General features: G+C 40.4%; 1 protein-coding gene across 1 annotated transcript; it reads left to right on the top strand.

Moving 5' to 3' along the window:
• Positions 1-10,430: 10,430 nt before the first annotated feature.
• On the top strand, positions 10,431-14,211 carry LOC117804757 (amphoterin-induced protein 2-like). The gene is made up of 2 exons (XM_034673106.1): positions 10,431-10,747; positions 12,047-14,211. The coding sequence occupies exon 2, from the start codon at positions 12,143-12,145 to the stop codon at positions 13,655-13,657; it is 1,515 nt and encodes a 504-aa protein (XP_034528997.1). The 5' UTR covers positions 10,431-10,747; positions 12,047-12,142; the 3' UTR covers positions 13,658-14,211.
• The last annotated feature ends 525 nt before the right edge of the window (positions 14,212-14,736 follow it).

Genomic DNA, 14,736 nt, shown 5'->3' with positions numbered 1-14,736 from the left:
TTATGGACAAACTGTGACTAGCACAGAAGTCCAGCAACTGAACACCACTCAAGTTCAGATCAGGCAGGCCGTTCCTCCCAATCACGGTCCTCCAGGTCACGCTGTCATTGCCCACGTGAGCATTGAAGTCCCCCAGCAGGACAATGGAGTCCCCAGTAGGGGTCGCCTTCCAGCACCCGTCCCAAAGACTCCATAAAGGGTGGATACTCTGAACTGCCGTTCGGTGCATAAGCACAAACAACAGTCAGGACCTGTTCCCCGACCCGAAGGCGAAGGGAAACAACCCTTTCATCCACTGGTGAAAACTCCAACACACAGGCAGAGAGCTGGGGAGCTATGAGCAAGCCCACACCCGCCCTCCGCCTCTCACCCGGTGCAACTCCAGCAAAGAAGAGGGTCCAACCCCTCTCGAGAAGATTGGTTCCGGAACCCGAGCTGTGCGTAGAGGTGAGCCCGACTATATCTAGCAGGTATCTCTCAACCTCCCGCACCAACTCCAGCTCCTTCCCCACCAGAGAGGTGACGTTCTATGTCCCAAAAGCCAGTGTCCGTAACCGAGGATCGGACCGCCAAGGCCCCCGCCTTTGGCTGCTGCCCGATCCACACTGCACCGGATCCCTGCGAGTCCCCCTGCGGGTGGTGAGTCCATGGGAGGACAAATCCATGTGACCCATTCGAGCTGGGCCCAACTGGGCCCCATGGTTGAAGGCCCGGCCACCAGGCGCTCGCCTGCAGGCCCCAACCCCAGGCCTGGCTCATGGGTGAGGCTCCGGTGGCCCTCCGGACAGGTTACACTTGTTCTTGGTGTTTTTCTTCATCAGGTGTATCCTATCGTATTATATCAGATCACATCATATTATATTGTATTATATCATATTGTATTGAATCGTATTGTATCTAATTATATCTTATTATATCCTATTATTTCATATCGTACCTTATCTTATTGTATCGTATAGTATCATATCATATTGTATTATATCATGTTGTATTGTATCCTATCGTATTATATTGGATCGCATCATATTTTATTGTATTATATCATATCGTTTTGTATCCTATTGTATCCTATTGTACCGTATCTCATTGTATTATATTGTATCGTATCTCATTGTATTATATTGTATCGTATCTCATTGTATTATATTGTATCGTATCTCATTGTATTGTATCGTATTATATTGAATCTTATTCTATCATATTGTATCTTACTATATCGTCTTATATCATATCATAACATATCATATTGTATTGTATAGTATTGAATTGTATCGTATCGTCGCATAGTATCTTATAGTATTGTATCGTTTTATATTATATCGTTTTACATCATATTGTATCCTTTTTAATTGCATCTTATCGTAATGTAATGTATGCTGTTAGTCTTGTAAAATGGCATTTTATCACATCCCAAAATGTTGGACGATGTATTGATTACAGTTTTGAAACATTTAATGGATGAATAACTTAAAATCAAATCCTACTAAAAAATGTAAATTTAAAGAAATAAATCAGAATTGCGGTAGTCATGCATTCAGTCTGAGTCACAAAAAAACTAGGAGAAAAAAAAGGAAAAGACTTCAAGCAGTGTGAAGCAGTTGAGCATAAATGTATTTGCCCATTGGTAATCCCTTTTATCATTTTTCGCCTGGAGTAAGCCACTGTCTAGACTTATCTTTCAATCAGTGTTCTGTCCATCCATCCACCCATCATCCAAACTTGATGACATTTTACAAGTAGTAAGGAAAAGCTCTTGGAATTTGAAAACTGTTTAACATGCACTTTATGCCTGGAAGAACTTGTTCATGAAAATGACTCTACAGGTAGTGTTGGCTCCTAAATTTGACATTAAAAACTGCTAGTAAGAATGTTTGAAAGGCACTGACTTTTACATGGCAGGTAGGGTGTTTTGAAGAATTCTATTTCACTGCACAATGGAAGTGCAAGATTAAAATGACTCCATATAAACTAGCTGTCACAGCCCAGTCACAGCTCTCAGTGTTTGGATGGATTACAGACCATTGCTACATGGGAATGAAGGTACGGAGGAATGAAATGGGAACATTGCGTGGAATTGCCACTTGCCTAGAAATATTCAATGCTCCTTTTCCCCTTAAATTCATCCTCTTTTAGGAGACATAATTTAAAACAAATGGTCCTTAATAATTTCCAAAGATACACGTTAATGAAGATGTGAATTGTCGCTCTGGATTGAAGCATTACTTATAGTTTCATGTTAGCTTTCAACGTGATACATTTTTCTAAAACGGACACACAATGATCTGCTTAATGGTTTAGTGCTGAAAGGTTTCCTGAGTGTCTGCACATGGACAATGGATGGATGGGTTTCCCTTTCCATCAGTGGGTTTGTTCATTCTCGACTGGTGTTGAAAACCAAGGGTCAGTTTCAGACACCCGGTCCTTAAAGTTCAAGTGCTGCAAATGGAGACAGTAAATTGTGGAAAATGCAAACCTAAGGGCTCAGACTTTTTCAGTGAACAGTGGGGAACATGTTTAGCAAAATTTAAGTTTTTTGAGCGGCTGCTCTAAATGCAACATTTACATATTTATTTAATACTGTTTGTGTTGATATGTTTGGTATCTAAAACGAAAATTCAACCACACAAAGCTGCATCATTTTAAGTGTGGCCCCTCAAAGGTTTCTCAATCTCTGAAGGTTTTATACAAAAAGGCTGTTTTTGTCAGCTTTAGTTGAGTATAAATGTCAGAATTAGATCATTCTGTTCTTTTCGTGTTACACTCTGTGTGACTGTTAAGCACAGAATAAACTGGCAAAAATCATGGTCTTAAGAGAAAATTGATACAGTATTTTCAAACTCTACTTTGATATTTCTCAAACAACATTTCCCGTCTACATTAGATCAAAATGCTGCTGCCTGGTTATCAACAAGGTCACAGAAACGTCTCATCATCACCCCCATCCTTGCCTCCTTAAATTGGCTTCCTGTTCATTTCGAAATGTATTTCAAAGTTCTTCTGATTGTTTACAAATCCCTCCATGGTCTCGCCCCTATGTATATCTCACAACTTCTCAACCCCTCAGATCCTCTCAGCAAAGATTATTGGTAGTGTGCCATTTGAGGAAGAATAAGGCGGGGACAGGGATTTCTCTGTAGCAGCTCCATGGCTCTGGAATAGCCTGATGGAGGTCATTAGACAAGTGAACTAAGTCCATGCTTTTTTATTGATTTTTTTCTGCCATTTTTGCCTTTATTTGATAGGATATCTGAAGAGAGACAGGAAATGTGGGAAGCAGAGAGCAGGGGAAGACATGCAGCAAATGGTCAAGGCTAGGGGTCGAACCCCCGGCTAATGTGATGAGGACTAAAGGCTGATTTATACTTCTGCGTGGAATCGACGCTGTAGCCTATGCCAGAGGTCCGAGTAATTCCAGTACCTACGCACGTAGCTGACCTGCACCTCCTCCAAAATGTAACTACGCGTAGAATCGATGTGGACCGCAAGCCATCAAGTAATCATGTCTGTATGGTAATGACACCTCTTACTGTTGCTTAGCGCCGCTCGAGTGGCTGCTTGTTGCAGCAGCTCTCTCTTCGTTGTTCTTCTTTCAACTTTTTTTCATATCGGTTTACTTATCATTGTATTTGGAGCCTGTCATGACGTTTGCAGGGGTGTTTTTGCTATTTTTGTTCCTGTCTGTGTCCAGAGATCCTGCATGTAACCATGGTAACATTGTTAACATACAAGATCAGCTGTTAGCAGCCTGTAGCATGTTGATGCTAAACGATGCTAGGTCCCATGTTCCCTGCGAGCTGAGGAGAAGGAGGCAAGGATGACGTGCTGGTACTGAGGTGCAAGCTAAAAAAGACGACGTCAACCTGTTCTTCCACCCACTGTTATGGGGAATGTAAGATCTATCTACGATAAGGTGGACAAGCTAACCCAGCACCAGAGTAGCATCATGCTAACAGAGCTAACACCGGACACGAATGCCACATTGGAAGGTTTTCACCTGCTGTGGGTGGACAGGATACAGGAGAGCAAGACTAAACACACTGGTGAAGAAGGCCAGCTCAGTCCTGGACCCTGTGGAGGTGGTGGCTGACAGGAGAATTATGGCCAAGCTGTCGTCTCTGATGAACATTTATTTTTTCTATATATATTCTTGTTGAAATTATTGTACTGTACACATTTTTGTTTGCTGCTGTAACTCCATGAATTTCCCTGTTGTGGGACGAATAAAGGAGTATCTTATCTTATCTTAAGCAGCAACATGTATCAGCTGTTAAATCATCTACTTTTACCATCTCATGAAATCTCCCTATCATTCCCTCTGTACGCTCCAAATCAATTCACTTCACCTCTTGTTTCACCATTCATTTGCGATAAATATTCAGATGATGGCCAAGTATCATATTTGTATCATTCTGTCTAGAGTTGAACAGACTCCTGATGCAAGATTTACTAACTTTGGAAATGAGTTTAATAATTGCTAAACAAAGAACTGTTCAATTTTCTACTAATTTCATAACCAATCAGCTTTGAAACACTACAGGGTGGCTAACAAGTCACACACAGATTTGAGAGTGGAACTGAGCTTCTCATTGAACTCTCTCTGCAAGAAGGAGAAAGCAATTTAATGCATCAGAAAACAACTAAAATGTAAAAAATATGATAATGTCAGTTATTTCCAAAGCCTCTGAAACTAGAAATCTAACAACCTATTTCAGGAAGGTTTTATTCCTGACATATGCCTTCACTCAGACTCTTGCTGGTGTTCATTCTATCCATTTAATGAATGACTATTTTACGATGAGGGTGTAAGACGGATGCAATTACATGCCTTTTCATGGCAGGTAAGACCAGCAGGCACAAATGGATGCTGAAAGTGAAAGCCATGAGCCACGAGATTCTGGTGAGGTTGAAGGACTGAGGAGTTCTGCACATTCTTTATTGGCTTAATTATCCTTCAATGCAGCTCATTACTCATTCCACAGTCCTGTTAACAGGAACAGAATTTTATCTTAAAGGGAGGCAGAATTAGAAAAATGCCAGTCCGTTCATCCTTTGCATATCAGCAACGTGACAGTGTGATCCTGAAGCCAAGATGGACACTGGCAAATTCCCCAGAGGCGTTCTCCTTTGATGGTTGGTGCCATGGAAACATGCAGCAAGATCTTCGTCATGGTGTCCTGGGTGAAAACCTCGTAATTACTTGTGCAGAATGATTGGACTGAAGTCAGGAGTATAAAACAGCAGCCCTCGTTTTCAAGTCTCTTAAAGCTAATAAAACTGAACATTTTTAAAATGAGAATTTAATTGATTTGTCTCCCTTTCTTTATGCCAGGTGAGAGACATGTGTTTGTGTTTGAGTGTGTGTGTGTGTGTGTGTGTGTGTGTGTGTGTGTGTGTGTGTGTGTGTGTGTGTGAGGATCTACAAGATCGAACAAGAAAGCAAAAGCAGGAGAGGAAAAACCAACTGGCAGCGCTTCAATCTCGCAGCTAACAACCTTGACAAACTGATTAAGTGGAAAAGGACTTTCATGTGATTTGAAAGGAGCCATCTGCTTGTAGCACAGAGATAAACACAACCAGTAAGCACTTTAGAAAATAAAGTTCCACGTGTGTCAAATGGGAAACACGTGGCCACATTAAATGTACAAGGAGGAAGTCTAAATCTTGAACTCCAAAACAGTTCAGCTGAAACATGTTTTAAAAAATGAAAGGGGATTATGTAACAGCTTAACACAGTCTGGAATATTCTGCCCCAGCAAGCAAATCCTGAAATGCTGCTCTTCTTTTTTATAGTAAAATAAGCAGAAGATTTTTTTATGAGCTGAAGCAGTGCTTGTTTACTCATTTTCAGTCCTTCGACAACACTGTGCTACCCAGCAACGCTGCCGCTGTGGGTCTGTTAGAGAAAATAGAAAACACACTGTCAAGGTCACAGATGTTTAATTGCAACGATATTATCTCTAATTAGGCCAAATTGTCCTTCCTCAACCACCATTAGCTGAACAATGCTGTTGTAAACTGTAGGCAGGCCTGGCTTTCTCTGCAGGGATTGTGAGACCCCAGCTTGCAAGTACAATATCTAAGCCATTGAAATGGGCATGTGCTGTCATTTCTACAAATGAAGACACTGTTTCTGTCAGATTCATCTTCCAGAACCAAATAAAGCATTTGAAGATGTTGGACAATACCCAGAGAAAATACACTGAGAGTCTCCTAGTTTCAATATATATTTATGTGGAGTACCATACATCTCTGACCAAATGGCAAGAACCACATTTACTAGATCGACTCCTAATGTGAAACATTTAAAGAAGAGCAATAGCTTTGTATGCAGTCACAAAGCTAACAGAGAATGATTAACATTGTAGCATCTGTAGATGAAATATCCTGGAAAACTGAACATCAAGTGTTAAATCCATATATCTTCCTGACATAACATTTTTATATCAATAAACTGCATACTGAATTACAATAAAGAGGTAATATAGTCAATGCCTGAATTAAAGTATTGATATTTTGGTTAGAAAATGTTATGTATTACAATTAACCCTGAAGTGTTTGAATGATACAGAATAACTGGATTATGTTTACATTTACTTAACTTCTTGGTTGTAATAAAGACAAATAAGCATAACCCACAAAATGTATCTGCTGTTTCCATACACCATGTAAACCATGGATGTGGTCTCAGTGTCATCAACCTGTTGTTGTTAACAGATTGCGAAACACAGAAGAGACGTTTGAATCCTAAGGATGATGGTTGCCATATTGGAAATGCTGACTCAACCTAACTTTTGATCAAACTAGAAACCGGCAAAGAGGTGGAGTCCTCTGTCAAACAGCTACAACGCACCTGCCAGTCTGTCAACTCAGATGTGTCTCATATTAATGCAAATGTATACCTTAAATACTCAATGAAAATCAAGAAGATATGTTAAAAGATACTTCACAATCGAGAGTTACATACCAAACAATATTTGCTTTACCTGGCAGTCAACAAAATCAATTCTGCTGTTAAAGTCAGAATTTTAAAATAGGCCCTTATGAGGAGTCTATGGCTTTTGCAGCCAGCACCGCAGATTATTGCACTTTCACATGTGGTTTGATCCTACCTACTATTCTAGGACACATGGGTGCTAAACCCATGGTTGTGAAGCTGTTATATGTCACTCAGTGTAAAGTGTCAGTGCCTAATTTGAGTAAGCACTAAACAGAAACAAGTGAGGACTAACTTCGGGACAAGCAAAACACAAAACTGATAAAAAAAACAAAAAAACTCTGACTTCAAGTGGATCAATGAGAACAGTTCAGTGTTGAAAAAGTGTCTCTCTATACAGCGTGAGCCAGAGTCTTGTATTGCCTTGAAAATGGGGGGACATAAGTTATTCTAATCATTTTCATTAGGTCTCTGTTTGTCTGTTTTACCAGCTAGGTGCATCATTATAGACTAAATATAACTGTGAGTATTCATCAAGATGTTTTGCTGGATGTCTTGGCAAAATTTCCCTGTGCACACATACAGCAGCTAATGTTGCAAGTTGGCATCATAAAGTAAGAGTTAACTTAGAGCCATGGTCACACGATAAATGTCAGTCTCATATTTACTCCTTTTTAAGGTCTGTTTATTTTTTATTCTCCTCCACCTTTGGGAGATAAATATATCTCTGTCATTTTCTTGGCTTTTTTCACTGCCTGCTGCCTCCAAACACAATGTGTGTGAAAATACTCTCTCTGTGCATCAGAATGCACAGTGGCACAATCTACACGGTTCATTATAGGAGCACTTTTAATGAGTCAGTGACTTATGAACACCTTAATGCAGCACGTAGAAGAGTGAGCTGTTTGCTACATTACCCAAGTGCTGGCTAGAAGCCTTCATTTCTTTAGATTTTTACAATTTTTGTGGTAGCATGTCTTATCAGTCTTACATTGTAATTTTTCTCAACATTGACAAGACATGCTGCAATATGTCATGTTTGAGGAGTTTTACTTTTTCCCCTCAATGCTCTACTACATCATGATTGCATTTAGAGCAAAACATTGACTGAATATTCAAACAAAATTGGTGTCTTCCATTTGATCCTCAAGGTCAGAAATAACAAGATGCCTGTCAGATATGTCACCCATAATGCCCCCTGAAGTCAGAATTCCTACTCAGATACTCGTAGCAGCTTCTCCCTGCATCAACAGTAAAAAAAACAGTACTTTTATCAGCTTTAAATTGTAACTTGTGTGTCTATGTCTGTAACTTTGTGTTTTTTTGCTGCTGACTGTCTTGGCCAGGTCTCCCTTGGAAAAGAGATCTTTGATCTCAATGGGAACAACCTGGTTAAATAAAGGTTAAATAAAATAATAAATAACTTAGTCTTGTTCTGTGCAATCACACCAATATTATTGTGCTATCCGTGGACATGTTGTTTCACACACAAATGATCAGATAGTCTGTTGTTACTGGCTAACAATGCTAATAACAACAGGAGCCGAGTTGTTTCTTCTGGAACGCGGTAAACTCATCTGAAGTCAAGCTAACGTCATTCCCAGTTCAGACATCCGACTTCCGAGTGAACTGGAACGCACCGTATAACAGTCGTATTATAAGCAGTGAGACTTGACCAAAACAGTAAAGGTGTGTTCAATCATAAGCAAAGTGTACATTCATTATGTGGTACTCCTGTGACTTTCCTCAAAGCATCATTTTTGTTTATTTGCGTTGCTTAAATTAGACCCACAAAGGTTTGCTCCATATGAATTCTTGTTGTGCTTTAGATCTGAACATATCACAAATCCACTCAACCCTAGAACACTATCACCGGGTGATTTTCACCTGAGCAAACCATAGACTGTATAAAATATGGACATAGTATCCGTGACGTCACCCATCTGTTCCTGAGAGCTGTTTTGAATCAAATCGACGGCAGCAGCCATATTGGAAATGCAGAACTCAACCAGGCAGAGTGTGACGTAGTGTGAGCCTCCGAGCCAACACCTATGTGTTCCCGACCGGGTGTCACGTCAGTCATGTCCTTATTTGGGCAACTCTCGTAATCTTAATATCTTCTGAACCGTCACGTTAGAAAAAAATTCAACCCCCGTACAGTATGTGCCATTAGAGAGATTAGCTTCATAGGGCCAAGCTGTTTTTTGAACCAGGCTGTAAACATGTTTATTAATGCTGCAAAGATCGTCTTTTTCCCATTCATGTCTACGTGGTTTCCGGTGTTTCTGCAGACAGCCTCAAGTGGATTCTCCATGTATTGCAGTTTATAGCACTTCAGCATAGGATTCATCGTTTGAGACCGGAGGTTGCCGCTTGGAGCAAACACATTTACATGATTTTCATTATGTAGCGTTTGTCTGAGTGTCATGGGTCCCTGGGTAGCTTCAGCATCGTCTTTGACGTCTTTGAAGACGTGGGTGTTTCCATACTACAAAATCCACTTTCTCCTACAGGAACGTGTTTGAGTGATTTTCACCCTTTTTTGCTTTCTCTCTCCTGCAGCTGTTTGTTTTTCAAGGAGACTGTGCCTTCACCAGGTACGTCTCAAATGTCCCATGAATAGGTGGACCGAACACCAAGTTTCCAGTTTCAGCATTTTTTGTTTTGGGAATTTATGTTCCAAAATTCCAAATTTTAGGTAATTTTGGAGCATTTTTTTAGGGTTCCCCGATGATACATTTTTTTCATTTTGTTAGACATGGCACAGTTGAAAGTAAAAGAACACTACTCTAAATTGTCATGTATTGGCATATTTTGATATATTTTGATGACAAGTACTTTTTAAATATTATATCAGGTAAAAAACATCCGGTGTTAGTGATGGTGTTACTAATTTCTGCGATAGTGTTCTAGAGTTGCAAAAGTTCAGTTTTTGTAACTCTAACCAGTAACAACAGTCACTTGATTTTATTCTTATTTTGTAGGTTTGTAATGAGAAGCTTTCACTTTGCACTTTACATGCAGGACTGACAAAAACAAATAGTCCAGTGCAGCTTTAATCTGCTCTATGGTTCAATGCTACTTTTTTTGTAGGCTGCATAAACATTACACAGAAGCGACAGCGTGGAAAAAGGAGACCCCAGACAGAGTGATGAAGCAGCAAAGGAACTTATAGCGAGTTGAAAATGTGTGAATATGTTGATACCATTTTCCACGTCTTCCTCTATATGGAGTGCTCCAGTATACTTTTCAAATGGAGCAACAGATTAACAGAATTTCTCCTGAAGAAAAATATTTCTAGATCTGTTAGATCTGAGAGTGCCACACACTGATGATCATCTTACAGATAGGGGCAGCTTCTTAATGCAGCTCGTTTTGACTAAAACCTCATAGAGAGAGAGAGAGAGTAAAATAAATGCATCAGTGGAATCACAAAAGGCTGCTGATGCTGCACCCTCTCCTAACACGCCTTCCTTCTTTCCTCTCCGTCTTTCTCCTCATTTTGGCATCATCTGTTCTCATATTATCCGCTGCTGGTGTGTTCCGTATTCATTCTCCTGACGACCCCTCCCACCGCTACACGCAACCCGACCTGCAGGTGAACAGTTCAGCCGCAGCTTCCTTGTTTCCGTCTGACACTTCGGGTGTATACTCTCAGTTGGTAAAAAGGGAATTAAACGCCAAAAACAGCGTTTTAAGTTGTCTGTAAGAAATCTGGACGCGGTCCTGCATCGCGTCCGGGGAGCGCTCCTGGATGTGGAGCTGAAGGCAGACGAGTTGCTGGATTGAAGAGGCAGCAGTGTGGGCGTCAAGGTGAGCTGTCGGGTATATACTGTTTGTTTTGCTTTCACTTAAATCATAAAAACCTGCTTGTAAACGCGTTGCAAGAGCAGATAATATGTAGCAATAGAACGGGAATAGGTACCATTGAATAACACTAACAATGATCTAGTTCTAGAGTTTATGATCTGAATCAGTAATCTACGTTTTACAGTTATTCTGTAACACAGTCCTGGACTTGAACAGCTATTTGTAATTACTAATCTCGTTTATTTTAAACTAGATTTGCATGTATGTACCGTTCAACCACGTTGGTGTCACTGAGATCAGACACCTGGTACTTGATGAGTCTCTTTCTAATTATTTTCGGTTTTTCAGTTGATAAAAATCCAAGGGACCTTTATTGTTTTATGCGACCAGCAGTCTAGAATCCAAATTCACTCCATCTTCAAATGTATAATAACACAGGGCAAAAACCAATCTGTAACCTACTTAGATATAGGAAGGCACAAACACAATGTTAAGCATGTTTGGATGGAGCTTTCTTATTCACCCAAAGTTGAAAACGGTTCTTCTAATGTTGATTAACTAATTTAACATTTATTTGTTTAATGTTTCTCAGACAAGTTGTTGTGCCTTCATTGTTATTAGGTGATGTATAATAAGTTACATAATGAGTGTTTTTTTATTTTTACAAAGACCTTTTTTTTTTTGCATAATATTGTTGTCATTTAAGATAGATAGATAGATAGATAGATAGATAGATAGATAGATAGATAGATAGATAGATAGATAGATAGATAGATTGATAGATAGAAACAAAAGGCAACCCATTTTTGTATATAACAGAGATGTTATTCTAAATAAAAGTACATTAAAAGGATGACACTGTATACAGTTGATTAAAAAAGGAAGCTGTTGTGAGTTAAAGCAGTAAGAAATCTGCAAGTATTTGATTGGTTGAAAGAAAACAGAGGAGTATGGATCATGAACATGCTTGGATTAAGTTACACTTGTTCTGGCAGTTTCTGTAACAGTTGTTGTTGTGTGCAGATGATGCCAGCAGCCATCACTGATTTATTTAAACATGGATTATAATTTATTTTTAGTGACATGCCATGCTTTAATCTGTAAAACACTTTTAGATAGTCTCACTGTGTTATTTTGCTCTTTGGTTTGCTGCTCTATTATCCAGAAGAATGTTTTAATTGCTTTACAGTTAAGCTGTTAAAGGGGACTTTGGGGCGTGCTAGAAGTCTGCGGGTTATTAGTAAATCTATTCTATATTGTTTTAAATTTCCTCCGTTTTCTCTCTTTTCTGCCTCTCCTCAGTCAATTCAAACCCTTCCACTAGCAAGGTGAATCAACCTGACATGTGTACACCCAGTGAGACGGTAACCTGAGATCCCATCCTGAGGGAACACCAGGATGCATCCCACTGCGTCACACCTTTCAGGCAGGCCCGATGGAGGCAGACGTTGGAACCCTGCCTCTTCAGCCTTTCTCCTCTCTGTGTGTCTTGGCTTCCCATCCTTTGTGGCGACTTGCCCACTGTACTGCCTTTGTGCCAGTGATATCATTTCCTGCAGCGGTCGCAACCTGTCCATGTCACACTTTGACCTCCCAAGCTATGCCACACGGTTAGACCTGAGCCACAATGCCCTTACTGTCCTGCCTGTGGACTGGATTTCTCAACCGTTTGACCGGCTTGTTACACTGGTTCTCAGCAGGAACTCCATAAGTCAAATTGAAGTGAATGCTTTTGTTGTGACGCCACGTCTTCTCCAGCTGGACCTCTCTTTAAACCAACTTACAGTTCTGAACACATCCATCTTCACTGGGCTGAAGGAACTGAGAGAACTGCTGCTGTTTGGCAACCAGATCATCCAGATTAACCCAGGGGCCTTCAGCGATCTTTACAGCCTAAAGAGGCTCTACTTCTCTGGGAACAGACTAGTGGATTTCCCCTTTGGCCTCTACTGGGAACCTGGAGGACCTCGTAACCTGAGCTTTCTGGATCTTTCAAACAACAAGCTCTCAAATGTTTCCGTTCAGAGCCTGCTGTCTCTCAGCCAGAAAAGTGGAATTTATTTGCAGGAAAACCCCTTGATTTGTGATTGCGCTTTGCTTGCCATGATGGAGTACTGGATTTGGAAACAGTATCGCCCCATGGTGGACTTCAGAGGTGAATACCCGTGTAGAGACAATGTGAGACCAGGGTCTAAATGTAGCAAGCAAATAGCATCTGGTATGCCCGCTGAGGCCAGGACGTACCAAGTAGAACCTGGAAAATGGTTAAGAGTGCCATGTCCAGGGTTTGCTTCACTAGTCCAGGAAGGACTTGAGGTGTTCTGGGTTACTCCGACGACGGTGGTGAATTCATCTACTCATGATCCAAATGCTCGCTTAAAAGTTTTCCACAATGGTACCATTGAAATTCAGAGAGCATTGATCGAAGATTCTGGAACTTATGGGTGTGTTGCAGTGCGGGGGCGGGACTACCGACCCACTGAGTTTCCAGAAGTCCATGTGGTGGTTGGAAACTCAAGCACTACCTCCTCCAGTGGCTTTACAAACCGCAGCGGTGCCGAGCACTTCAATACAGCATTCACCACCCTGGCCTCCTGTGTGATCAGCATTGTCCTAGTTCTGCTCTACCTCTATCTCACTCCCTGTCGATGTCGGGAAAGCCGGGGTGGTGGACCTAGACGGTCCGGAGCACGAGCCCTCATTCTGTGTTCTGACCCCAGAGAGGTAGAGTCAGAACAGCGGTCAAACGGAAAGAGGGTTGCATTCTTGGAGCCTCAGTCCGAGGACTTGACTGATATTGGTAGCCCAAAACCACCAGCATTGAACATAGGTCATGCTGCCACTGAGGGAATTCTTAAGAATGGAAGTAGGACAGTGGATCAGACTCTCACAGACCCTGCTCAAATGGCATAGCAGGGATAGTTTTGCGCATTCTTACAGTCAGGACCCAAGAATTTCTTCACTGTCTTGTTTCAGTACACTATGGAAAAATCCATTTGGAGTGAGGTAGTGCTCTGTGATTATTGTGAGGTCGTTTGTTGTCTTGGGGATGGGTGTTTGGGCGTCGAAGGCAGAAATGCGTTCATTTTGTCGACTTAAATATCAATTTTGTCTCAACTGTAAGTTGTGTCAGTTCTTTTATATTAGGAGTTCATATGGAAATGTCCCTGTCAATGAGGGAAATTGTTCCTGCAAAGATCACACGGATCATATTCATGTGGGTGGCGTTTTAGAGAAGGCTCTGGGAAATATTCACACCTGATTTGATAAACTGCAGGAAGCACTGATGGTTATTGTACAATCTATACATTGTGAATACAGCCATCAAAGTGACCCTTGTTATTTCTAACCATCTGTGTCTGTACTGTATAGCTTATCATTTTTAAAATGTCTGTTGTGTGTGAAAATATCCGACCTTCTAGGCTGTGTCTGCAAACATCTGCATTAAATTGTTTTAATCAAACTTATACCTGTAAAACCTCTTCATATAAGGCAAAATAAACATTACAAAGTTAGATGTGCAGTTGCCTATTGCAGTGCTTAAGCAATGTTAAAAATGTAAAAACTTTTCTTTGCATAAAGATATAAGCCTGTGATTATTTGGACATTAATTTGAATAATTCAATTTGGGTGGAATTGTTTTCTGAGAGAAGTCGTTCAAATTTTAAAAAACAAATTATTTTTCCTTGCTCTTATTGCATCTTACCATGCAGAAAGTTAAATTTGCAAAGTTTTTAGGTTAATGCTCTGCAAGATCTCGTCCTTCCAAATTAATGGCGATGAATATATTTTGTTGTTGTTGCTTTACTGACAATTTTATCTAAAGTCATGTTTTCTCTCTGATATGGGGTTTCTTAAAAATAGATATTTCTCTGGAGCTAAAACATCCAAAGAAGATATGTTTAGGTGTGTCTTGTACCTCAATCCCAAAGGAGTTCTATTTAAAATGATAAAAAAAAAGCAGATTTTGAGGGTTTGCAAATCATATAAAC

The sequence above is a fragment of the Notolabrus celidotus genome, chromosome 21 (genome assembly GCF_009762535.1).
Source record: "Notolabrus celidotus isolate fNotCel1 chromosome 21, fNotCel1.pri, whole genome shotgun sequence".
NCBI lineage: Eukaryota > Metazoa > Chordata > Actinopteri > Labriformes > Labridae > Notolabrus > Notolabrus celidotus.
Note: the sequence above shows the minus strand (reverse complement) of the source record. Positions and strands in the feature narration are given on the sequence as shown.